The 27,325-nt window shown below is 37.3% G+C and overlaps 1 protein-coding gene across 1 annotated transcript in view; it reads right to left on the reverse strand.

The window, feature by feature from the left end:
* Positions 1-5,778: 5,778 nt before the first annotated feature.
* Positions 5,779-27,325, reverse strand: part of LOC132092542 (vascular endothelial growth factor receptor 2-like) — a 29,907-nt gene continuing 8,360 nt past the window's right edge. Inside the window, exons 8-30 of the mRNA XM_059498822.1 lie at positions 27,182-27,299; positions 25,716-25,888; positions 25,358-25,514; positions 20,888-20,999; positions 20,203-20,311; positions 19,744-20,088; positions 19,141-19,287; positions 18,098-18,229; positions 16,396-16,502; positions 15,845-15,980; positions 14,224-14,328; positions 14,022-14,135; positions 13,713-13,801; positions 13,284-13,452; positions 12,214-12,305; positions 11,976-12,098; positions 11,778-11,889; positions 10,519-10,618; positions 10,147-10,252; positions 6,951-7,093; positions 6,636-6,720; positions 6,389-6,474; positions 5,779-6,303 (exon numbers count right to left, since the gene is read on the reverse strand). Coding sequence (XP_059354805.1) covers positions 6,087-6,303; positions 6,389-6,474; positions 6,636-6,720; positions 6,951-7,093; positions 10,147-10,252; positions 10,519-10,618; positions 11,778-11,889; positions 11,976-12,098; positions 12,214-12,305; positions 13,284-13,452; positions 13,713-13,801; positions 14,022-14,135; positions 14,224-14,328; positions 15,845-15,980; positions 16,396-16,502; positions 18,098-18,229; positions 19,141-19,287; positions 19,744-20,088; positions 20,203-20,311; positions 20,888-20,999; positions 25,358-25,514; positions 25,716-25,888; positions 27,182-27,299 — 3,077 coding nt within the window. The 3' untranslated portion in view covers positions 5,779-6,086. The remainder of the gene's footprint in view (positions 6,304-6,388; positions 6,475-6,635; positions 6,721-6,950; positions 7,094-10,146; positions 10,253-10,518; positions 10,619-11,777; positions 11,890-11,975; positions 12,099-12,213; positions 12,306-13,283; positions 13,453-13,712; positions 13,802-14,021; positions 14,136-14,223; positions 14,329-15,844; positions 15,981-16,395; positions 16,503-18,097; positions 18,230-19,140; positions 19,288-19,743; positions 20,089-20,202; positions 20,312-20,887; positions 21,000-25,357; positions 25,515-25,715; positions 25,889-27,181; positions 27,300-27,325) is intronic.

Here is a 27,325-nt window from a genome sequence, read left to right on the forward strand (position 1 = left end):
AAAACTGTTTGGTTACCAACATTGTTCAAATTATTTTTGTTTGTGTTTCAGCAGAAGCAAAAACATGATACAGGTTTGAAGCAACATAAGTTAGAGTAAATGATGACAGAATTGCATTTTTGGAAGAAATATCCCTTTAAAACCCTCTCAGGCTCAAATTAAGTTTTAGTAACTTAGTAACTTTAGTAACCTTTAGTAAAGTTTTTAGTACTCCAGATACATAAAATATGTATCTGTAGTAATAAGGTTTTTAGTTTTTAACTGTTGCAAATCAGCAACGCCTGCCTTGAGAGGGTTAAAGCATTACTAGATGAGGATGAACTAAGGGCTTGTCCATGTAAAAAGAAAAAAAAAAACATTTGATTTCAATTTTGCATACAAAATTCATATTCTTGTGTATATAAAAAAATGGTTGAAGTGCTTATGATAGAAACTTTAATAGCACTAGCTGCTTTCAAATTGGAAAAAGAGACCAGATCTCGACATTACAATGTAAGTTATTTTCCTAAATAATGTAAACTTGACTGACTGCTTGATTTCCACTTTAAAGGCACATTGTGTAAGATGTTCGTAAAATATCCAAAAACCATGTGCACACATGTAGTTGTGCACTTACGTTATCCCAAAAGATCCAAGGATTTGTAAATCAAGAGAAATTCCCATTTTAAATAATGGCTTGTTTCAGTTCATTGTTGCCTATGGCAACACATGTGGACAAAAATGCTGCTGCAGTTAAACTAAATCTATTACTGCAGAAGCGAATAAAATGAAAGTGTTGACTGCAGCATTAAATTAAACATCTGCTCAATGTTTCACTATGATTCTTTTTCCGCATTTTTACAGTGTTGCACGTTGTAACCAATCACACACAAGTCTGTTGAGTTTATGAACACAGCGTCCAATCAGAGGTGTTTAGATCATTAGATCATAGTCATCGCTGAAACACTGGAGTTTTGTTTTGTGAGTGTTTTCTCTCATCATAAACAATAAAGTGCAGATGTAGGTATGATGTAAGTAAGAGATTTATTCATCAAACAGTGTATAGATAGATTTACTGATTATAAGGGGAGTTTTTTTTAAAGTGCTTAAACTCAAGAGTGCTGAAGTCAGGTATACTGTTCTTTGACAATGTAACGTTAAATGTTCTTTGCTCACTTTCTCTATGTAATTTATTCGCTGTTTGAACAACTTCGTAAGGTACAGGTAATATATATTTTTTTATTCATTACATCAGTGAACACGAAGTAGTGTTGGGGAAGTCGTGGCCTAATGGTTAGAGAGTCGGACTCCCAATCGAAAGGTTGTGAGTTCGAGCCCCGGGCCGGCAGGAATTGGGGGTGGGGGGAGTGCATGTACAGTTCTCTCTCCACCTTCAATACCACGACTTAGGTGTCCTTGAGCAAGGCATCGAACCCCCAACTGCTCCCCGGGCGCCGCAGCATAAATGGCTGCCCACTGCTCCGGGTGTGTGCTCACAGTGTGTGTGTGTTCACTGCTCTGTGTGTGTGCATTTCGGATGGGTTAAATGCAGAGCACAAATTCTGAGTATGGGTCACCATACTTGGCTGAATGTCACTTCACTTCACTTCACTTCACGATTCGGACGTCTCTGGATGGTGAAAATGACATCTCCCATCGTTCCATTCTTCTTCATAAAGTCATCTAGCTTCGCCTTTGTTATTGTTTTGAAAAAAGCTTTACATATTGTGCCTTTCAACCCACTGCTCAGTTCATCTTAAGCACAATCAGTTGTGCTACAGACTGTCATGATGATCTAGATGCAAACTCGTGCGCCTGCATACCATGTGTCACAACAGAACAGACCCTCACAGGCCTGTCACCTAGATTCACAACATTAGGGAGAATTCCCTGCTGGAAAAATAATAATAATAATAATAAAACCAGCCTAAGTCTTAGCTGGTTTAAGCCATTCCCCCAGCCTGACCAGCTAAAGAAGTGGTCAAAACCCCACTAAAACCAGCCTGCTGAGCAGTTATGACAATGCCGACGACCAGCTGTTTGTTTGTTTTTCAGCAGGGATGTTATTATGACTGGCTCTGTGCTGTGGCCCATATAAAGATTATAATCTTTTTAAATTATATAAAAACGTGCTAGGGTTGTTGTTTTGTCACATAAAATGAATTTCCGTCTATACCTCTGTGTGGGTGGTTTGCTCATGTAATGTGTTTCTTTTCCTCGCGTTCACTACTCAGTATTTCAGTCACTTGTTGTCGTCCGCTTCATCTTCAGACGTATATTCATAAACTTTTTAGTACTCAAAATTATAGACTATATCTGCAGCTCATGAACGAACTCTAGTAGTCTAGGGCTTGTCTAGACCCTCGCTGAGATGTTGCTAGGCAGATCAAAGCAATTTACAAAATTCCCTAAAAATAAAGGAACATGATTTATTTGTAGACCATATTTCATATTCAAGTTTTAAGCAGATATTTAAGTAGATAATTATTTTAGATTTTTAAAACTGTCCCTGTCGTCAGCCAACATCATCAAATGTTACTCACCAAATGCACCACTAGGTGGGGGCAAAACTTAATTTGATTTCCTCCTTTTTCAGAACTTGGATGCATGGATTTATTGCTCCAAGCAAGTGCTGGTGAATATACATTATAAATGAAAAAATTAGATAATCGGATCACAAATATTAAGGAGGTCGATTGGTTATGTTTGGATGATGCTGTAGTATATTTTCAAAGGAATGAGAGTAATTGAGGATACTGTGTTTAGGGACTGCCATTTCTATGAATTAATCTCCTTTAAACGGGCGCTTTAATTTTCATTAGAGGATGCATACTTTGGGGTCATAGTCAGAGCTCTCAATAATTTTCCAGTGTTATGTATGCCACATATCAGGGTTCAAAATGTGTGTGTGTTTTTGTGTGTGTGTGTGTGTGTGTGTGCATATCCACTGCTTTCCACATTACCCATGTGTGCCAGTGTGCCAGCATTTGTGTTTAAATATATTTCCTGCCATTGCAGATCATTGCAGGACATTTCCCCATTCCAAAGGAAATGAGAGTTCCTGCAGCTAATGATACGCTTTTATCATGAAAAACAAACAGATAACGTCAGTTTTAGATCATCCCCAACTATTTTCAGTAATCTCAAATATGGGTTTAAATGCCATGTTAGGCTTTGATAGGTACTCACAGATTTCATTTGTAGCAACATGTGGAGCCATTTCTAATCTCTAGATGATGCTAATAAGAATATCAGAACTAAAATATCCTAAATGTAAAACTGAGTGCTCTCATCTTGCATGTTGCAACCTAAATACACTAATGGGAAAGAATCATTGTCTTTTTAACATAAAGAGTTCCCAAAATATGGCATTTCCATTTTCTTTTAAATTTTATTCTGGAACAAAACTTGTACAGTATGTGCATGGCCTGGGGCAAACACTGTAAAATCACATGTCTTTATTTGCGCCTGTGTTTGGCAGCGAGACAGTAGTTAGTCGTTTGATGTTGATGCTTTCAGGAGTTGCAGGCACCAGTAAAGAGTACGTTTGTGTAAGCACAGCTTCCTCACACAGTGGGTAACAGAGCAGGGTAAAACCTTCAGTTCACTTACACAAACACCGGATATCAAGTGCACACAGAGGTTACCAGGCAAAAGATGTTTTAAGGAAATATATAATTCTCAATACAAAATTCACACTGTGGTCTAAAATTCAAAAATGTTTCATTTAAACCAGGAAATAAAATTGTCATATACAATATATTCAAAAATTCAGAAAAGATTAATTTAATGGAATATATATTAAAGTAAACATATTCTGCACTCTTTCTAGTTAAACCATGCTGGAGAACATGATCAGTAGCTTGAGAGCTGCTGTTATTAAGGCAAAATAGAGACAAACTGAATACTAAGACATTAATAAATTCATGTCAATTTGATTATTTGATCAAAAATATAAATACTTTTTTTTTCACTTGTGCATTTTCACTTCATAAGGTTGTTTCCACCATGCGAGGGACACGTGATTTGAATCAACTAACCTAGTTTTTCATTATTATTAATACAAAAATAAATGTAAACAATAGCTGGATGTAAAGTCAGGCCCAGAGCATAGATCTCACTGCGCTTTGATGGCCTTGTGCATGCTATTCTGGGCTGCCATTTTGAGAGCAGCACTCCTAGGAATACAACCAAGGCTGTGTGAGCATTGTATCCTCAAGCCCAAGTGTTCACAACCACACATACACAAAAAAAAAAGGCATGAATCCCAAAATGCACACACTAGTAGGAAATAAAAGCAAATCTTGTTCACAGGGGCTGAAATGCATTGTCCTGCTTTCTCAGATGCACACAAAGAATTGGAGATATGAGTACATTGGCTCATCTGGGTCTAAGAAACAGATACAGGAAGAGAGGGGCCACAAGAGATCGCTGCAGTCTTGTGCATGCAAACACGCACATGTAAATGTTGTTTTTAACTGGCACGAGTGTTTATTTAAAAAAACATAATTACATTAATGGATTTATAACTAAATAATATAATCATAATGGCAAATACTGACATTTTTTTGTTTTACAAAGACAAAGGCAGCCCTCATTACAAACTGTACAATCAAAAGGCCAACTGAGAAACAAGGCTTAGAAAACGAAATTCAAACAGACTGTTAGGTGCTTGGGGGAGAACAAGTCTGGTCACGATTAATTAAAGACAATGCAAAAGATATATAAAAAAAAGGAAAACATTCACACACTCAATTGTCTGGCATTCCAGTTGCTATTTCCTGTGCGGTAGGAAGAGGGCATGCGTTTGCTCAGGAAGTGGCGTGGACATGCTGAGAGACCACTCTTGCTCCGCAGTCTGTGTAAACATGATTGTATTGCTAAGACTTTCTCAATCCCCAAACCACCCTGACATTTAGATGAATAAAACTAAAACATACATCTTATCTGCTCCAAAACAGTCTGTTCCAAAACAATATATTACATTTATTTCAAAAAGTGAGTGTGATAAAAGAAATAGTTGACAGTTCAAATGAGTTAGCGGTTCCTTTACGCATACAATTATGAAAGAAGCGATAATGGTGAACCTCAATCGAAGCTCGAGAGCCAATTTAAGAGTTTGTTGTTTTTGGATGATGGAGGCATGTGGTTGGGATACAGGAGTCATTATGAGTAATGGCAGGAAAAATCTAATATTGGATGAAAAGTTAAAAGGTTGCTGCTCATTGGAAATTGCCCTCTGGCTGTTCTGGCGCATGAGCATGAAAGGAACGTTTTTAAAAGATGAAAATTTATGCACACTCATGTTGTTCTAAACCTGTATGTCTTTCTAAGGAACAAAAAAAGGCTGCATTCTACCAGACAATGAAAATGGATGGTGACCTAGGGCTGACAAGCTCCAAAATGTACAAAAACATTGTAAAACATCAATAAAGTAGCTCATATTTCACGTATTATAAATATTCTCAAGCCATTTGTTAGCTTTATGTGAAAAACAAGGCGAAATTTAAGGTATTGTGCAAATAATGAAAATCTTATTGTAGTCACCATTCACTTTTATTGTACGGAAAAGAGCAGCTTGGACATTCTGTTATAAATAACTCATTTTATGTTGAGAAGAAATAAAACCAAACAGGATTTAAAAAGAAGTAAGGAAATGATGTGTATGTATGTATGTATATATATATATATATATATATATATATATATATATATATATATATATATATATTATTATTTTTATTTTCAAAAATGAAAATTTTCATTTCATTTTTTTATTTTCAAAAATGAAAATGTGGTCATTTAATCCAAACCTGTATTAATCTTCGGCTGTACACCAATGAGAATATTTTAAAGAATGCTGGTAACCAAATAGTTGCTGGGAGCCACTTCCATAGTAGTACTTTGTTCAAAGTCAATGGCTACTGTTTGGTTAACATTCTTCAAAGTATCTTCTTTTATGTTCAGAAAAAGAAAGAAAATCATACAGGTTTGGAACAACTTGGGGATAAGTAAATTATGAAACTGAAATGCTCAGTTTTGGCTGAGCTATTGCATTAAAGTTCTGAATAACATAAAGAGGAAGACTGTTTGAAGCGCTGTAGATGTTAAACTGGGGCTGCACTATAACGGACCTCTGCACTGAACTTGTCATTTCTCTTGGGCAGTGGAGGTTTCATCCGAATGTCTGTCTTCAGGATCATCTCCTCGTTGGCGTATATTGGGGCTTCTGCATCATCAGAGTGGTAGCCGGACTGATAGCCGCTGGTCTGATTGGACGATTCAGAAGCTAAAGACTCCTTACTCTTGCATCGCAGTAGTGGGCTGTGGATAAAAGCATGAACGTGTTAATATTATGCTGGAATTGTCTTGGAGTGTAGTTCTACCGAGATCAGCATGAATGCATCACCTGAAATTAAGTGGTCTGTGCACTTGCCGATCCAAAGCTTTCATTTGCTCATGTGATAAGCCCACTCCACAGCCCATGTGACTGTTCTGTACAAAGAAAGAGCATTTAAAATGGGCAGATTTTATCATCATAAATACTTCTGGGATGCAAGAAACCAAGTCAGCTGTTTGTTTTCTTGTTTTTTAAGTAAAAATTTATAAGATCCTTGTTGTAGTATTGTAGAGTTTTACAATACAATACAATTTACCATCACAGGAGTGTGTTCCAGGGGAATGTCCACAAAAGTCGTCCTACTTATTGGCACACCACGACTGTCTATCTGCTGTGGGAACCTGTCAGGAGAAGCATGGGTGGGAGCATTGTTGCATTAGTTTGTCAAAGGAGAGGTTAAGCACGCTATATCCACAAATGTCAGATCTTCAGTGTTATATATACATAACAAAGGTCAGATGACTGGGGTGGAGATAAGTATGAGTGCTTGAAATATGATTTATTTTGAGTCAGTTATGCCAACAACTGCACAAAAAACAACAACACCAGACAGATAAGTTACTGAACTAACCCCAGAGGTGGAGAATTGTCATAGTGGAGCTGGGCCTCTTTGTTGCCTGCATAGAATGCTCTTTTAGATGTCACACTGAGGTGAGGAGCCCCTGATTCCTCTTCCATCTCTCCGTTTGTCAATGGGATGTAGTCCTTTCCATCCTGAAACACAGGTAACAAATGAAAGTTTAGTTAAAAGATTTAAAATTTATCACAAGACAAATGTTTTACTACATTCTGCAAAATGTCACTTTATTTTCTATTTTTGTCTGGTTTTCCAATAAGAAAATATCTAACCATCCTTAAAAAAAATAAAAAATGTACATGAGATGTGAAATTGTATAAGATTTTTTAAAAGAGAATATATATTGAATCTTATATCTAACTTCATTTGATAAAACGTTTTTTTTAAGTAAAAACGTTTAAAACCTAAAAAAAAAAAAATTGTTAACTGAAATAAAGCTGAAAAATACTAGAAAACTTAAAAGAAGCTTTATAAATGAAAATTATAAATGTTGTAAAACGTCTCTAGGTTGTGTATGTAACCCTAGTTCCTCGAGGGAACGAGACGCTGCGTCGAAAACGCTTTTGGGGAACGCGTTTAGCGTGAGCAACTCTGAATATCATATCCAATCTGTCTTATAGAAGAGCGTGACGCCACGGGAGGGGTGACTTGAGCGACCAGGAAGCTATAAAGGCACGAGCCGTGCAGCTGGCTTCAGCTTCGAGTACCAGCAAGCGCCAGCAGGGGTGCCGGGGGGGTATGGCCTCAAGACGCAGTGTCTCGTTCCCTCGAGGAACTAGGGTTACATACGTAACCTAGAGACGTTCCTCTTCAGAAACTCGAGCTGCGTTGAAAACGCTTTGGGGAACGAGTACCAACGCTGCCAGACTACCAAACCCCTGCCTAGTGTGTATCCGAAGAGCACAGCACGGGGTGGTCCACGCCTTCTACTTTTGCAAGATTCTATGGCTGAGACATGCCAGCCTGGAGTGACTGGCATGTCTCAGCCATAGAATCTTGCAAAAGTAGAAGGCGTGGACCACCCCGCAGCATTGCAGATGTCCAGCATGGATACACCTGCTAGAAAGGCCTTGGAGGCCCCATTACCTCGTGTAGAGTGAGCCTTGGCTCCCGACAGCGGGGGACGACCAGAGGACCCAAAGTGGCATTGATAGTCTCAACTATCCAACGACTAATAGTCTGCTTAGAAGCAGGAAAACCCCTCTTGGGGGGACCGCAGCATACAAGCAATTGGTCCGTTTTTCTCCACAGGGCAGCTCTGTGGACGTATGCATCCAGCGCTCGAGCTGGACACACACAATTTAGCTTCTCTTGGTCGGGCTCCCGAAAGGGAGGAGGACAGAAGGCCTGCAGCACTACAGGTTGTGGTGTGAAGAGGGCACCTCAGGTACATATCCCGCTCAAGGGTATATGAACACTTTGGTCATGCCAGGTGCAAAATCAAGATAGGTAGGGGCCACTGAGAGGGCCTGTAAATCTCCTACTCTCCTCAGAGAGGTAATGGCCAGCAGAAAGGCGGTTTTAAGAGTCAGATGTCTGTCTGAGATATCTTGAATTGGTTTGAATGGAGATTTGCAAAGAGCCTCTAACACCACACCCAAGTCCCAGGGGGGAACACGGGACTGTACTGGAGGTCTCAGCCTCAGCGCACTGCAGAGGAAGCATGTAACTAAGGGGTGTCTTCCCAAAGACTGGCCATCGAGAAGGGCGTGGTAGGCTGCAATGGTCGCCACGTAAACCTTCAGCGTGGAGTGGGTCAACCCTGCAGAGAGCCTGGCCTGTAGAAACTCCAGAACTGTACCAACTGGGCAGTTTGCTGGGTCTAGCTGGCGGTCTCTGCACCATGAGGTGAAGAGTTTCCACCTCAGGGCGTACAGGTTTCTCGTTGAGGGAGCTCTGGATTGGAGGAGAGTCTCCACAACCTCGGTTGAGAGACCGGCTACTAATAGTTGTGCCCCCTCAGGGGCCACACCCACAGCTTCCACAACTCCAGGCAAGGGTGAATTATCGTGCCCTGCACCTGTGAGAGTAGGTCTGTCCTGATCGGTATCTCCCATGGAGAGCCGTCGAGGAGCGAGACCAGGTTTGCGAACCATACTCGGCCTGGCCAGAACGGGGCTACTAATAACAGACGGACCCCGTCCCGGCGTACTCTCGCCAGAACTCCCGGGAGCAGAGCAATATGGGGAAAAGCGTACAGACGAAGCCTCGGCCAGGTATGTACCATAGCGTCCAGTCACAGAGGAGCTGGATGAACTAGAGAGAACCAAAGGGGACATTGAGATGCCACCACTGTCTTGAGCCACCACTGTAGGGGTCTCATGTACAGCAGGCCAAGAGGTATCACGTTGGACGCAGCTGCCATCAGACCCAACAATCATTGAAATCCTTTGACAGTGGCTGGCCTTCTCTGACTCTCTCGACTGAGATGAGGATCGACTCGATACGAGCAGGGGACAATCGTCCCTGCATCGCGGTCGAATCCCATACTACGCCTAGATAGGTGGTTCTCTGAACCTGGAGAAAGTACACTCTTCTTGGCGTTCAGTCTCAAACCCAGCTCCCCTATATGTGCGAGAACGACATCTCGATGCCGAGCCGCAACCTGCTCTGACTGAGCTAAGATCAACCAATCATTCGATATAGTTGAGAATGCAGATGCCCAATCTGCATTCTCAATACTCAAATACAAACAAAAATAAATAAGACTGACAGGACAGAATGACATGCACACACAGAGCGCTTGCTGAAATACGCGAAGCTGAAGCCAGCTGCGCGGCTCGTGCCTTTATAGCTTCCTGGTCGCTTACGTCACCCCGCCCGTGACGTCACGATCTTCTATAAGACAGATTGGATATGATATTCAGAGTCGCTCACGCTAAACACGTTCCCCAAAGCGTTTTCAGCGCAGCTCGAGTTCCTGAAGAGGAAATAAAATAAAAAAGGCGAGAAGAAATACAAAGAAACTGATTTGACAAAAAAAAGAAAATAAACAAAGCTAATTCTGATCATTATAGCTTGGCAACAAGAGAAAATGTATTAATTTACATCTCAAATAAGTGGACCTTTTTAAAAGACGTTTAGATAATTTTAATGGGAAACAAGACAAAATATTTATTTATTTAGCTATGTCTCAATTATTAAAAACACATGAATGAGACAAAATATATACTTGGGAGTCAATTCTAACCTGTTGAGCACTAGCTTGTAGCAGATTGCCCATATGTTCAACTAACTGAATAAAGGTTGGCCTGTCTTTAGGTCGATCAAGCCAGCAATCCAGCATGGTCTGGTATCTGGAAGAATTTCACATTAACAAGGAAGAGGTAGGGTTGATTACTTTTTCAGGTTTAAGTCAGTTGCTACATCTCTCATTTGCTATGTAAACTATGAAATAGTATGAAAGTACTAAAAATAGACAAAATTATAGGTACTACTGCTTTTGCCCATTTTCCATTGGAAACACTATGATTGGCATCGCCAGAACTACAAAAACCTAGATCAACTTGTTTACACAGACGTTTAATTTAACATCAGTATTAAAAATGTGAAGTATATTTACATCTCAGGTGTGGCGTAGTCTGGAGCTCTCATTCTGGTTCCCTCCTTTAGTCGCCTGCAGAAAGACTCATCAATGCACACACCTGGGTATGGAGACGCACCTGCACCAAAGAAGATGGGCCATCAACACGTCACCCTAATAAAGTAGTTTTAGGCTTGTCTAATAAGCTCGTTGATAATGTTACAGTTTTTCTCAGTCACTTTGGTGCATTTCTCAAATCAGAAATGAAATTCTCAAAACTACTTGTACAACCTCCACATCATCTAGTCATTTATACACATCACAAAACCAGTTGCGATTGCTTTTGTACATTCATTCAATTGATTACGCACATTTATCTGCGGTCTCCTACATTATCAGTTGCTAATGTCATGTCGCTCAAAATTTATAATATAGTTTTCTGTGCAATAGTCTTACCCCTCAAAACATCTAGTCTTTAGTTCATCGTATAAGCCATTAAATGCAAAATGGTTAATCTAGTTGTCATTAACTGCCAAGCACACATTTTATTTATTTTTTAACACATTATTATTATACTTTTTTTCAATTTGGCATGAATTGTGCAAGTAAATCTTTACTAATGAAAAGAATGTAGATGACAAACCAGTGATAAACCATTTCTCTGAAATAGCTCTAATGTTCATCTCATGAATCTTCAGTTAGAAATCAAATACTGTATAGACAAAGGACAACACAAGAGTTACAAATTCTGACAATGGACTTATTTTCATCTTTGTGTCCATATTTCTTTTTCCTTTTCTATATCACAATGACATTGTAAAGGTTTTTTTTTTTTGGTTAGACCACTAGTAAAAGTGTAACTGGGAATTATATCCAGTCTCTTTCAATCAATACCCCACATACAGTAATGTGTAAATTTTTACTTTTGAAATAGATATATGGCATACATAAGCATATGGCATACTGTTCAATACAGTAACTGTCATCTAAAATGTTGCCATAGTTTACATCAGAACATGACTAAGCATTTTGACTGTCTTATCCATAAACATAAACATATGACACAAGGACTTGTCATTCTGATGGCACTGACATGTTCATTGACACAGATATTTATTTTTGAGAGATGAACAAAAGATTTTGAGCAAGAGATTGGCTTTTGCAGGTAATCCATGTTGTTTTTTGCTATTTGTACGAGTTGTTTTGAGAAATGCACTTACTGTTTTGCAAATCTCAAGAATGATTCGAGAAATGTAACAAAGCAACTGAGAAAAACTGTAATATCAATATTGTGTTACCAAGAGAGAAGATCTCCCAGAGCAGCACACCAAATGACCAAACATCACTCTGTGTGGTGTACACGCGGTCAAAGATGGTCTCAGGAGCCATCCACTTCAGAGGAAGACGAGCCTGTGATGATAGAGAGGAAATGCTCAAGCATAACTTAGTCTTTTTCACTGAGCTACTGAAATGAAGTTTGTAGTAAGAGTCCTCACATCTCCTTTGCGGACGTAATCAGGATCTTTATAAACATCTCTGGCCAGCCCAAAGTCACATATCTTCACCACGCTGTTTTCAGAAAGTAGGATGTTTCTGGCAGCCAAGTCCCGATGGATACACTACAAACACAAACTAGAATTATGACTGAAGCAAACATTTGGAATGAATTGTAAATATTAATGAGTAAAGAATACACACACACAAGCAGACCATGGTGGTGTGTTTCAGTTTTACCTTTCGAGAGGCGAGGAACTCCATGCCTTTGGCCACTTGAAAGCTATAGCTGATGAGATCCTTCATCGTCAAGTGATCCCAATCTGAACTCTCTATACATCAGCAGATGACACAATATATAGGTTTATATATATATATATATATATATATATATATATATATATATATATATATATATATATATATATATATATATATATATATAATATGAAGGGTAAGGTTAATATTTAATGATAGTTCTATTGATTGATTTTATTTTTGAAATATTTTATATCTATATATATTTTTTATTAATTTACAGTGTGATGAATTGGTATTTAAAAGAACAAATATTATATATTTTTTAATAATATGAGCTTATTAAAGCTGACTAATAGTAATTATTAATAATAATATATAATAATTATTCTTATTAATAAAATAATAATGCTGTTTGTGTTTATATTCTGCAGTTAAATTTATTAGAACTTTTTATTAATTTTAAGTGTGATGAATTTTTTTTTCTTTTTTACAAATATTCCATCTAATGTCTTAAATAATATGAGCTCATTAAAGCTGCCTAATAATGTGAATACCGGTAATTTTTATTATTGATAAAATAATTATATTGTTTGTTCATTCATTTCTCTATTGATTTATTTTATGTTTTGCAGTTATTATTATAAAAATACAAATGTTTAATTTATTAATTTACAATGTGAAAACATCTTAAATACTGTAGGTTCTTAAATAATGAGCTCATTAAAGCTGCTTAATAATTCAAATAATTGCTATCAATAATAAAATAGTTGTGCTGTTTATTGGTTTGTTTGTTTATTCATTCAGCTATATAAGTTTTAGATGAAGTATAGCATTTAGATGGAGTTGACACAGCCCAAGACATGTCAACTTCCCAAGTGTATTTCATGACCTAAAATATATGCTTCATGTGGAGACAACAGAATGAACTAAATGACAATACTAATTTAAACATTTGATTCAGTTTCCTTTTTTTTTTTTAAATGTGCCATTATTATCCTCGTCCAGAGAAAGTACACAGTATCCAAGAGAGTCAGACTAATATACTGTGCCTTGTTCATCCTGCAGCTGGGCCGTGGAGGTCGGTTCTCCCGTCCTGGTGCACACAGTGGTGCCGGTGCAGATGTCCAGCGGAGTGCTTGTTCCCAGACCCAGATCCCCCTCATGCAAATCCTCTTCCTGCTCTACCTCCCTCCTGCACGGCATCCGTGGCATTCGCTTCTGTGAAAAAAAACACATGTGGATCAGTTTATGTTGTTGTTAGGGTCAAAAAGTTTCAAAATGTCAGGTACACTTCATAACACCTTCAACCTTGAACAACATTTAAAAGACCTTACAGTTGGCTGTTGCCCAATGTCTTAAATAAGGCACTTGAATCAATCTGACCACATCAGAGGACATTGTTAAAAGAGGATCTGAGATCTTTAAAACCACATCACAGCCTGACTTTACTAGTAGCACTAGGTTATGATGGAATTTACCTTGTAGGGACTGTACTCTCCTCGCTTGCTTTTTAAATAGCTCGAGAGGTTACCGTGTTTACAGTACTCAACAATCACCATCAAGGGTCCTGAAGTAGGAAACATAGAGAGGAAGAAGAGGAAAGGCCTTTAATGTGGGCACATCTTGTTCTTCTCAACAATGCACAACCACTTTGTGGCATTTCTGATGCATTTCTTACTATGACTGTGCATTTTGTCACCCATAAATATTCACATGCGTTCTACTGAAAAACTTGACAGAAAGAACAGCAGTAGTCATTTCTGTCAAAGTTCTCAAAGGACACTCACCTCCTGGTTTGGTGCAAGCTCCTAGAAGGTTAACCACATTGAGATGGTGACCGATATGAATGAGGATCTTCAGCTCAGACATCAGAGCGCGGCACTCACTGGTGGTAGCGCCCTCTGTTGGAGATTGATAATGCTGCAGTCAGTTGTGTAATATGAAAGATATGTGAAGTCAGTTTAAGGCTAGTGAACAGATGCCTCATACCCTTGAGCATCTTCACTGCTACTGTAGTACAGGTGGTGGCCTTCTCAATACCATATGCAGTCGCCTCCACAACTTGGCCAAATGCCCCTCTGCCCAGCGGCTCTCCTGAAAAACATAGTATAAGACATTTGTGAATGCTTACACCTAGATTTATAGTGACATTTTGTACAAATATTTTTGCTGTTTGAAGAGGTTAAATTGGGACTTGTCGGAAGCCTAAAATCTGATGGTAATTCTAGGCAAGTTTTGATATGCTCAGCTTTCCATCCCCAAGAAGAAAAAAGATTAATAATATGTTCCATAACATTTTGACAACCTGCTATGATGGTACTAAATGTATATATTTGCTCATATTAGAAAACGACGCAATATAACAAAATGATCATTCAAATTTAAATACACACATATACAAATAAATAAAGATATACAGTGCCCTCCATAAGTATTGCAACAGTAAAGACAAAATTCTGTTTGCTGTGGAGTCAAGAAATCTGTAAATATGATCAAAAGATGAATATGAGACAAAACTACGGAATGTCACATTTTATTATTGGGTGATTCAACACAAAGATGTTTTACCAGCTAAGAAGATCAGCACTTTTAGAGTTTCATCTCCCTGTCTGATGTGAGCATAAGTATCGGAACAGTGGCCTCACAGGTCTTTCTAAGTGTTCAGCTTTCTAAATTGCATTAATTCTTCAGATATTAAAAGCAGGGAATGTGTCTTATCAGTTATATCCATAATGTCTGCATTTTAAGTCTTGTATTCGATGATGACACACACAGAGCAGGATGGAGACGAGGAAGCCGACTCTGAAAGAAAAGCAAGCAATTTGTATGCTAATAGAAAAGAGGAAGCCAATTAGGACTATAGAAAAAACAAAGGGCATGGAGAAATCAAGAGTTTGGAACTACCGGTGACTTCAGCAAACAATGACGACTTGATTGGCTGAAAAAAACAACAGTAGTTGATGACAGACAAATCATAAAAGCTGTGAAAATGAAACCCTTAAATACATGTCTGTATAATCAGCAACAACCTCCAGAAAGGTCTTAGATTGCCCAAATCAATCTCCAGATTTAAATCCGATTGAACATTAATTTCACCATTTGAAGAAGAGACTAAAGACAGAAACTCTACAAAACAAGCAACAGTTGGAATTGGCTGCATTAAAGGCTGGGGAAAAGCATTTCAAAGCATAAGGCCAAGAGTCTGGTGATGTATATGGGTTGCAGACTCATTTGTGGGATGAACTCTAAAAGTGCTGTCATTTTTATTTGGTAAAACAATGTATGTTTCGAAAGACATAATAAAATGTGACAATATGACTGTTCCAATAATTATGCAGGGCACTGTACATGTAAACATATCCAAATGCCTTGCAAAATAAATAAATAATATTGCACAGATAAATACGGATAACTATAAAAATATCACTGAAGTCTGGTCAATAAATAAATGTCATATTACATAATATTTCATAGTTGTGGTTGTTTTTGTTTTTTTATTAAAAGTACTGGAAAGCCATTCCAGATTGTTCTTGGGTATTTAAGCTTATTATTATTATTATTATTATTATTGTTGTTGTTGTTTTATTTCTCACATTTAGCCAAGTCTCACCTAGCTTCAGTCTATCACGTGGGAATTCCCACTTGTTTGCATCATAGGTCAGTCTCTCACAGTGCTCATCCATTGGCATATCATCTGAGTCTAGAATGATTGACAGGTAGCCAGTTTTCAGATCTCCATCATTAGGCTGTGAGAGAGGGAAGAGGAAAGGATGGAAAGGTTGAGTGTATGACAAAATGGAATAAGAGTCAAAAGGAGAGAATGAGCATAACTGAATGACAAACACAGAGCAAGACTACCAACATTTCCTGCTTGAGTCTCCCTGAATCAAGCCCTCATTATAAAGACTCCCACTAATATGTTACTGAAAGCCACTATGATACTCAGAGGCAGAATTAAGGCTGAGGTACAGTAGGACTAGACTACACACGGCTGGCATACGTGACGCATCGCAGCAGAATGTGGGCTGAGCATACAATAGTGATTATGTACGCCAAGTCCGGGTAGTCAGTTTTGATCAGTCAGGAGAGTGGAGTGTGCGCCTGTGCGTGTAAATGAGAGAGGGGAAGCGAACGAGGAAAGGGAAAGAGATGGAATGTTACCCGCTTCCTGTTACGGATAACGAAGACGATGAGGAGCCAGAGGAACATGGCGATGACCACAGCACCAATAGGCATGATCAATTCCACATTCATCTTTTCTTCTGCACCTGTGAAATGGGTCAAATGAACAATCAGAAATGACAAAAAAAGATGACAGAAAGACATACGATTTAACTAAAATGGATGGATGGATGGATGTCCATCTCTAAATAGTATTTTAATAAATATTAATATTAAATGGCATGACAGGAACTGACATATCTGTGTGTCTGTTTGGTATAAATTTTACAAAAATAAACAGAAAAGTCCTTTTTAACCAGATAAATATTTTATTTTCAAGAGAAAGTGGAAAATTCCTTCTTCATTTTATATTGATAGCAAAGGGATGCACAGATTGCCTGGAAGAACCTAGTTTACAGGAATAGTTGTATGCTGCTGGGCGTGTATGATGGCTACAAGAGTAAGGAATGTGAATTGCCTGCTGACCTGATATTTCATCCAATCAAAATAAGCATGAAGAATGAACAGCAACATGAAGCCAAAGTCAACCAACCAGCAGGAACCGTTTCACATTAGACGAAAAGTACCAAATTCTCTTTTCTATAATAGAACATGCAACTACTCAGTGGATCTCTACATGATTTAGTTTATTTCTCTCTCTCTTCCTGTGTTTTACTCTTTCTTTTTCCTTGTGGGAACAGGGCTGTTAGTGAATGCAACTGTCGACTTTGCAGTGACAACAAGAAACAGTGATGCCGAGAAACGAGTCAAGTACACACTGAGTATGTCTCTGTTATTTGTGCGGCTTTATGTGTGTGAGGAAAGAGGGGGAACCATACGAAATTGAAAGTGCCTGGTAAAATGTGTGTGACATAGAGTGATACAGAGAGAGTGAGTGTGGGATGCCCCTCTCTTATTTTGTGTTCTGGGATTTTGCTTTGTTTTCTTTTAGCACTCCTTAAAGGATGTACACTAACAGAGCCCCTTTCCTGACAGACTAGAAAGAGAGCTATTATTGCCACAAGGCCTTGATTACAACAAAATCTCAAAGAGGATAAAAGTCAGTGGGAGACTGAGCTCGTCTCACAACCATGACATGTTCAGAGGATGTCTCTTCTTAAAATTTTGTCTTTAAAAGTGCAACTGATAAGCTACTATGAATTTACCTGCCATCTTTAGGTATCAGACTATCATTCAAAAGTTCGGTACCATTAAACATTTTATTAGAAATACTGAGCAAATGTGCATTAAATTGATCAAAGGTGACAGTAAAGACAAGACATTTTACAAAAGATTTCTATTTTAAATAAATGGTGTTCTTTTTGTTTTCAACATTGATAGTAATAATAAATGTTACGTGAGCAGCAAATCAGCATATTAGAATGATTTCTGAAGGATCATGTGACAATGAAGACTGGAGCAATTGCTGCTAAAAAAAATCTGATTTGCCATTACAGGAATAAATTACATTTGAAAATATATTTAAATAGAAAACAGTTATTGTACTGTATTTACTGCATTGTTTTGATCAAATAAATGAAGTCTTGGTAAGCATGAGATAATTTTTCTTTCACATACAAATTATATTAATGTATTGCATAAATTCACAGAAAAAAATGTCCTAACTACCCTTTCTTTAATTCTGCAAACCAATGAAATAAAATAAAATAAATTAGGCAATGAGTTTTGTTTACACACTCACCATCTACAGTGATACGAGCCTCGTGAGAGTCACAGCCCTGCTGGTTACAGGCCGTACACATGTAAAGACCACTGTCCTCTTTTTTCACCCGTTGAATGGTTAAGACACGATTTGACTGTTTCAGAATAACACCTTACAAAAGAAAAGCATGAAAAGCATGAGCATTACTATCACTGTAAAAATGTTTTGTCAGGTAGCCTTACTATCATGCTTTATATAAAATCTAAATGAGCTGGTTTTACTCAAGTCAACAAATATTATTTCATATCACTAAATAATTAATTTTCAGGGCCAGATCAGGTAGACATATCTTATTAAAGTACCAATTGACTGTTACAGCTTTGCCAAAGTGTATTAATATTTGTGTGTCATGCAGTAACTGCAGCACTGTAAGACTATATTGACATCACTGGTTTTGTTTCCACTGCTGGAACCCGATCTAAACTGATTTTACTATGAGATTCAGCATAACTAAACAATTAATTAATTGTTTTCTCAAGCCTGAGAATTGTAGTCAAACAAAGAGTTGAGTTCAGAGTTCAGCAGCAAACTTAAGGATGGAATATATTACATTACTTTTTTAAATCTGAGCAGATTTTTAAACACGAAGCACTATAAATTACTATACCAACTTTCTAATGGTTACAGACATACTATCATCACAAACTAATCAACTGGGGATCATCATCACACACTACCAACAAACTAATGCAGAAAGCATGTGCCTTATTGGTAAAAGCCACATACAGTAACACATGAAGACAAAATATCAAACATGATTGATATCCTCCATGTGAACTGATTCATAGTCTGGAGGTAGGAAATCTGAGTCTGTGGCCATAATATGCAACTTGATTTTCTGTGAAATCCATATTCTGCATGTTGGCTCTGCCATTTTCAACTAGTTTTGAAAAAAGTCGCAAAAGCTACATAATGTATTCCAGCCCTATAGGCATTCGTGAATTGATAATACTGCAAACATAGAGAGTTGCTTATTCTTTCACCTATACTATTTTTTTTATAGATAGTTTTATTTTGCTCACCTGATCCCTCCGTGACAGTCTGGTTGTCTTTAGTCCAAACTACAGTAGGTGTTGGTGTGCCAGACACTTCACACACAAGAGATGTAGAGTCGCTCACATTTACTCTCTGGGCAGTCAGATTGGTCACAATTCTGGACATCTCAAGAGCTGCAGAAAGATATAAACTAATCTGTGATAAACATTTAAGCTTGTGCATGATTTATGCAATACACAGTATCCCATCTGAAGTAAATTGAGTAATGGAACTAAATATAGTCCATTAAGTTTGCAATTTCTGCACCACTAGCATCAACAATAAATAAAATGACACAAATAATAACTGTTTTCAAACATGTTTCCTGACATCCCTTTGCCATTGAGCAACGGGATAGGCTGTTGTGGCCTAATGGTTAGAGTTGGACTTGTAACCCAAAGGTCACGGGTTTGAGTCTCAGTACCTGCAGGTATTGAAGGTGAGGGAGTGAATGACCAGCGATATCTTCCACCTTCAATACCACGACTGACGTGAGACCCTTGAGTAAGGCACTAAACCCCCAACTGCTCCCCTACACATCACTTCACTTTTGAAAACAATTTTCCGAAAATATAAAGCTATGGACTAACCTCTGAGTCTGAGGTTGTGAAGTAAGCAGGTTCTGTCACTGGTGCCAATGTTCTCTACTTGGCAAGCATACAAGCCTTGGTCCATCAATGTGGCATTGGGTATGGGTAGGTCCAGCGTTGCATTGGTGCCCTGCAGGCCTGATATGGTGACATTGGTGTGGTGGAGAGGTGAAAGGCTAAGGGTATCACAGGGCACGGCTGCAGGAGAGGCATCAGGGTTGGCTGTGCTTGTTACCCGATACCATTGCATGTTAGAATACAACAATCGATCGGCTACACAGCGCATTATCACATCCTCTCCCTCAATAGGGCTGCTGGAGGGGAGAATGCTTAGGTTGAGGAAACCTGTGAGGAAGACAAACATCGAAAGTTTGGATTTAACCACTGCTTAAAATTTGATTGCAATAGTTTAAGTTGTCCTGTAGAGTGGAGGCAGTGTCAGTGTTTGTAGGCACTCACGAGCTACTTGAAACACAATGACTCGCTCTTCTACTCCCATCTTATTGGAGGCAATGCACCTGTAGAGGGCATGATCAACTGCTTTCTGGATCTTCAGTGTGCTGATGGTCTATTGGAGAACAATCAGATAATTAAAAATCACATCAAATGTAATAGATCATTTTAATAATATAATTATAGTCAGATTTACCCAATAATACCAATTATTTATTATCTAACCAATAATACAGTGGGGTCCAAAATTCTCGGACTTATAGTGGAAATTTTGCATTTTTGATTTTAATTTGAGTAAATAGTTGAACTGAAATTATATGTGAATTTCAAATTGTCTTCGTAATTGATTTGTCTCTCTTTGGCTTTAATGATAGTGACACTCATTATCTGATTGATGATCATGTTCTCAAGCATCATTTGTGATGATCCACAGAGAATGTTGAGCTTCAAAGGAAGCAAAAACACATGACCATCTGCATAAAACACTTCATTTTGTACATTCACTTTTTTGATTAGTGACCTAAAATAGTGCAGAATCTTATTTTTTTTACAGTACATCCTAACATTAACATGTTTAAGGTTTATTACCAGATTTTATTTCGATTTTGAATCCTATTATGAGTATATTTTATGTTTGGAAAAAGTTTTTTGCATGTTCTAAACAAAGAACAGTACTGTAATTGATGTTTACCTTAAGAGAGCGTCCAATGACAGATGTGGGGCTGATGATGGGATTCTTCCCTGTGTTGTTTGATATCTCCCTCCACTTGTCACAATTCACCACACTTTGGTCTGACTTAGGTCTGTGAATGACACAGAATAATATGATTTACCAGTTTTTACACTGTCAAAAATCTTATACATTTTTAAAAAGTAATTCATTATTTTTATATTATTTTGTAATAAAAATACTTATATTTATTATTATTTTATACTACAAATATTATCCTATCAGTATTCTTCTCTGTCTCTCTTTCTCTCACACACACTCTCTCTCTCTGCATATATATATATATATATATATATATATATATATATATATATATATATATATATATATATATATATATATATTAGCATTTTATATATTCATATTTAACAAAGACATAAGGATCCATATCACAAAAGAGAACACGCAGACAGAAATAAAAACTTCTATCTTGCTACACATCTCCAACAGGAACAGAAAACGCTAAACTGAATCAACAACAACAATGCGCCTATTATTAACATTCTAAATTTAGACTGTCCCACAACTTCCTCTCTAATTCCACTTCTCCCACCAGAGGTGTATTTGAGTCAATGTAATTAATTCCTGTAATTGATCTTTTTGGATACTCTGTAGTTTTACTGATCACCAAAGATATTATCAAGTTTTACTCTACTTCAATACATTTTTGAATAAGTATCTGTACTCTTAACTCCACTACATTTGTAATGAGTTTTGCAATTACACATTACATTACATTTTGCATGGCACCTAGCTTTTTCTGCAACAGTTTATTTCGGCTACAAAATAATTTATATCGCCAACTACAGCGCACTGAAAGTACTATATCTTGTGCGTTTCTCCCTTACTCACCAAGACTTGTCAACAAGGCTTCTTTACATGTATGGAGTGCATTAGCAAGTAGTTGTGAATCACATGTGGTTTATATATGAGATACGGACATGACTGCAGCCGTCAATGAGGCTGAAACCAGCACATCCATTGCAAGAAGGCTTTGACTTTTTAATCTTACTTATTATTTTATTTATATGTTACGTTTATACTTTTATGTCACTTCCTGTCTCCCGTGGTGTTTGTAGTCCATTTGTTTATTGTTTCTTGTGTTTCTTGTGATCTTGTTAAGCTTGTTAGCCCCATTTACGTGTAGCCCTACCCTGCGTCTCAATGTGTCTACTTATACTACGTCCTTAAAGTATGTACTCTTTTGGTGAACAAAAGTACACACTTTTGAGTGTGTAGTAGAAAAGTAGGCATGCTTTGGGATATACTATCACGTCACACAATTGCATCTTTAAAGGACCGCTCTGTCGTGTTACATGCAAGCTGTCACTATAAACTGGCCTGTCAATCATCTAGTCACAGTTAACATCCTCCACATTTCATTTAATTCAACATCCTACCGTACTGGAGAGAAAAGAAGTAGCTCGTTGATCCACTAGTCTTTCATGCGGAGAACTCTGCTCATATTTTCTGCATAATGATGCATTTAAAAGTTAATGCAGAAGTTAACGTTCTGCATAATGATGTTTATAAAAGTTCATATTGCTGTTGCAGATGAAATATAACACGGATAACAATAAATAAATATTTTTTTACCAGGTTAAGTGTTGATTGTTGGTAACTCAACCCTCTTTTTATAATCCTTTCTACTGAACCCTCGATCGCACACATACGCCACATTTGTAGTTTTTCTAACACGCTTTATTTGTGTTTGTGGTTCTGGACCAAATCCTTCGCCCAAGTGTAATGGATTGTGGGCAATTTTAGCCATTAGAGTGTGCTTGGATCCACACTTCAAGAATCCCCCTTAAATAGTAGACCATCTGGGAACTTTTGGCATACTCTTTCAAACATATTATGCTTTGGGACACACTTATTCTTACATCCTATTTAGGATGGATAGTATGAACATTGAGACGCAGGGCTAGTGTTTCTTTATATCCTTGAGTTATTGAATGTAATGGTTGTCTGTTTGCCTGCCATTCTGTTTCCTTGGGTTTTTGGCTTATTGTTTGTTCTTTTCCATGAAATACCTGCACATAGATTCTTGCCTCTGCCTGTTTCTCCACAATATTACAGTATTGCACTGTCATGTCTCTTTGATTAGTGCACCTTTGAGCCTAAATTTAGTATAAATAAAATACTTAAGTACTGTCAAAATCAGATACTTTAAGGCCTGGTTACAAGTCTGTCTGCAATACATATTTGTGAGCAATGGGAATTAATATAAATGTCAATAAACAGACATCAGATTTACAGATTTAGATTTCACTTTTACAGGTTAGACATCAGCACCTCATGTACAGCAGGTCAGCCATGGAATACGAGACAGAAAAAGGAAAAATAGTTGAAAAAAGACAAACACAAAAATAGGACACATAAAAGCTGTAATAAAAGGTGAGGATGAGGGTGAACTCTTGATAGTAGGAAGCAGTGACAGACATTGTGTTATTTTCATGTTTGATCAAGGACATGGGATTTGAATGATTCTGCTTTTAGAACAACAGGAAGTTGTGATGAGGACTAAGGAAGTATGTGAGGGTGCAATCTGAAGATAAGTCTTGCGTGATGCCTGGCCCTGAACACTTGTTACATGATCACAACATCCTTGGAAGTGATGTTCTGTGAATGCATGCTGCCAATCAAAGTCACATTTCAAACAAAACTCACAGGAGCTTATTTCTTAGCATAACAAATCTCTCTAACCAAAGCAGTCATACTGGCTGGACCAATCACAACAGCTGTTTCAGGATGAATGCCCATTTAGAACACAATATGCTAATGAATTGAACCATGGGACATACTTGAACACCTGGAACAAATATGCTAGCACAGTTCTGATATGTGTTCTCTTGGAATGAATAGAAAACTCAAATCAAACAAAAATGCCAAAGCATTAAGCAAACAAGGACATGCAAACATTCTTATTTGGTGCGTGATTTGTCCGCAAAATCAACTAAATGACTAATGATTTTATCACTGACTTAAGCAACTTCCCCATACAAATACAGGAGGAATATTCAATCTTTTGTTTTCTCTTTAAATGATGGCATTTAGGGAGTATGATTTTGAAAGGTTTTGCTGCAGCAGATTTATTTGGTTTCTGCTGCCTCCTAATAGCTCACTGTTTGAGAGGTCATGAGGTAATTCTGTTTTTGCTGTGATATATGTGTTTTAGCCTTTTTATTACATTTCATCCAAATGCAGATAAATAGAGTCCTTGTTGATCCTGGAACATCATTCCAATCAACCAATCCGAATTGAGAATCAACTTTTCAGGAAATGTCAGTTTTAGGCTTACAATCAGGGTTAGATGCTTATACACCATTGTTAATCAGGTATCATTTCCCTCTGATTTTAGCAATAAATTATGGATAAGTTTAGGTTTAGGGGAAGGGATTGGGTTAAGTCTGTATTTGTGGACAGTAATGTTGATCCAGGATAATCAAAAGATTTTGATCCAGGAACATGTCTTACTTGGCAAAATCACCGCGAACGTTTGGGTATACTGGTGAACAGTTCACTAAGTCACACCTTTGATTTTAGACTTTTTTTTCCTTTTCATAATATAGTACGATTATAGTACAGTACATTTAATATAGTAAGCTTAAAGAGAAAATGAGCAGCACTTTCCACTGAAGCAAAAATAATATGTTGGTAAAACGCTAACAAAAAAAATTGCATATGTGTGTATAAACTGTAAAATGTGGCATGCAGTGCTTTAAGTGGCCCAAAAGAGGTGCCGGTACTCTATTATAGCCTAATATATATAGCAGTCAACAGACAGCCTTATAAAAAATAATAAATCCTTTGATTAGTTTGTGGATTTGCTTGAGCTAGAAAGAGCTACTGAACATAAATAAAATGTGCAAAAGGATTTTGAAAAAATACCCTTAAGCTATTGCATTACTTCATTAGCTTGCGCCTGACCTGCAACGATATCATTCAGGCTTGGTGGGGTGTCAGCCAGCGAGTCATCTGATTCTGATCGTGTTGTTTTAGTACTTGGAGTCTGAAACCGGGAGAGCGTTGAGTTGTTACTGACAGCGGTAAAAGCAACACATGTGCTTTTCACTTGTAAAACTCAAGGGTGTATGGTTCATGTAGTCTCTGCTCTCGGTGGGACGAATTAGGAAGCATGCATTGAGAAGGGTGCTCTGAAAAGCGGAAGCGCAGGCAAAGGATTAAAACCTCTATTAAAACAAATATTAAAACAAATGTCCAAATGAGCATACCGGTACACTAAAAGCACGTTCTGGGCGCACGGAGAGGTGGCGGTACGCTCAAGAGCTATATTTGGAGCGTACCTGCCCACTTAAAGCACTGATGGCATGAGCAATCAATATCTTCAAATAACTTTAGTTTTCCTAACCTAATTATATTAGGATAATTGAGTTATACTAATTAATATTTGTTACACAGGAGACTTACAGAATATGGACTGGGCAGTCCTCTCTCGGCATCCACTGCCACTGTATTGTGACAGGGCTGGATCCTCCGCTAGCTGTGCATCTGAGTGTAGGGCTACTGCCATACATATGAACATCTCGATCCAACGGCACTTCCTTCTCAAAGATCTTAGGGTGAACTGTATATATAAACACAAGTGAAACAGTCAAAAAGAGGAGAGGAGAAGAGAAGAGAAGAGAAGAGAAGAGAAGAGAAGAGAAGAGAAGAGAAGAGAAGAGAAGAGAAGAGAAGAGAAGAGAAGAGAAGAGAAGAGAAGAGAAGAGAAGAGAAGAGAAGAGAAGAGAAGAGAAGAGAAGAGAAGAGAAGAGAAGATAGATACCATTAACCAATAGTTGAAATGTTCTTCTCTGCTCCTCCTTGGTAATCTTATTTGTCATGACAACAGTGTAATTCCCAGCATCCTTCTCTGTAACACCATATATTGTGAGAGATCCTCTGTTGGGCTTCACCCTGTACTCATCTTTCCACACTATCAGCTGATCATTCTTATACCTGGATGGACGAGGGTGAAAAAAACTTAATGCAAGTTCAGTCTGACTTGCACAGAATCCTAATAAACTCTTTATAGACACATAATATAATATAATATAATATAATATAATATAATATAATATAATATAATATAATATAATATAATATAATATAATATAATATAATATAATATAATATAATATAATATAATATAATATAATATAATATAATATAATATAATTAGTGCTGTCAATCGATTAAAAACTTTAACTAGATTAATCACACATTTTTTCTGTGATTAATCGCAATTAATCGCAATAAAAAAAGAAATGTTTTGTACGTTTTTAATATATTTTTAATGTAATAATTTCACAGTTAATCAAATTAATGTAGAAACAACATAAAGACAGTATATTTTAAATAATTGTTTAAATGGCATCTTTTTATGAATGAAGGCCAGTATTACTGATATCAATACAGCTACTGATTTTTTTTTTTTTACATTTATTATTAGGCTTCAAAAATATAACAGTTTTTAATTTAAGTAAACTTAAAATAATGCTAACATAAACCCATAATAAATGTCATGTTTACTCCTGCACTTCCTGTCTTAACAGTTAGGAAATATACAGAAATTTAATAAAGTTATCAAAGTTATATGCAGTCTGCACTGCATAAACTATAAATTAAATAGTTAATCCTTATTAAAGCTACAAAAGTTATTTAGTCAAGAGCAGCGAGTCATTTTCTCTGTTCCCTTTGTTCTTTAACTTTACTGACAGGAAGCTTTATTGGCTGCTGTCCCTTTAAGAGCAGACAGACACGCGGATCTCACCGTTTATATACTGTCTATGGATCTCGCCTCATTCTCTCACAACTCTTTTTGTTCATTTTAGACTTTATATAAATCATTTAAGATTGCTCTTATGAGGATAATCGACAAAACTGGCACTTTGGGATGTTTATTGTTAGTTCAAGCGCTTAAGAGAACTGGATTCTGGCGCCGTGTGTGTGTGTGTGTGTGTGTACGTGTGTATGTGTCACATAAGGGCATTCACAGACAGCGCATTCTCTTTTGTCTTGCCACGCTTGAAATGTTTAAAAGCATTTAAATGAATAAGAGCGTGATCATATAATGTAAAGCTAGCCAACGGATGGCAGAAAATACGGATGCTGCGTTAATTGCGTTAAATATTTTGACACGTTAAACCAGACAAAAATTAATCGCATGCGTTAACGCGTTAACGTTGACAGCACTAAATATAATATAATATAATATAATAAAGTCACACTCTATTTACTCTAATCACATACCACTTGACAGAGGGCTCTGGATAAGCATAATATTTAACCAGGATTTTTGCCTCTTCCTGGCCAGCAGTTGCCTCCACAGTCTGAAACATCTGATCATTGAGCGCTATAAATGGTTTCTCTGAAATATCAATCAATATGTTAGCA

This window comes from Carassius carassius, chromosome 18 (genome assembly GCF_963082965.1).
Source record: "Carassius carassius chromosome 18, fCarCar2.1, whole genome shotgun sequence".
NCBI classification, from domain to species: domain Eukaryota; kingdom Metazoa; phylum Chordata; class Actinopteri; order Cypriniformes; family Cyprinidae; genus Carassius; species Carassius carassius.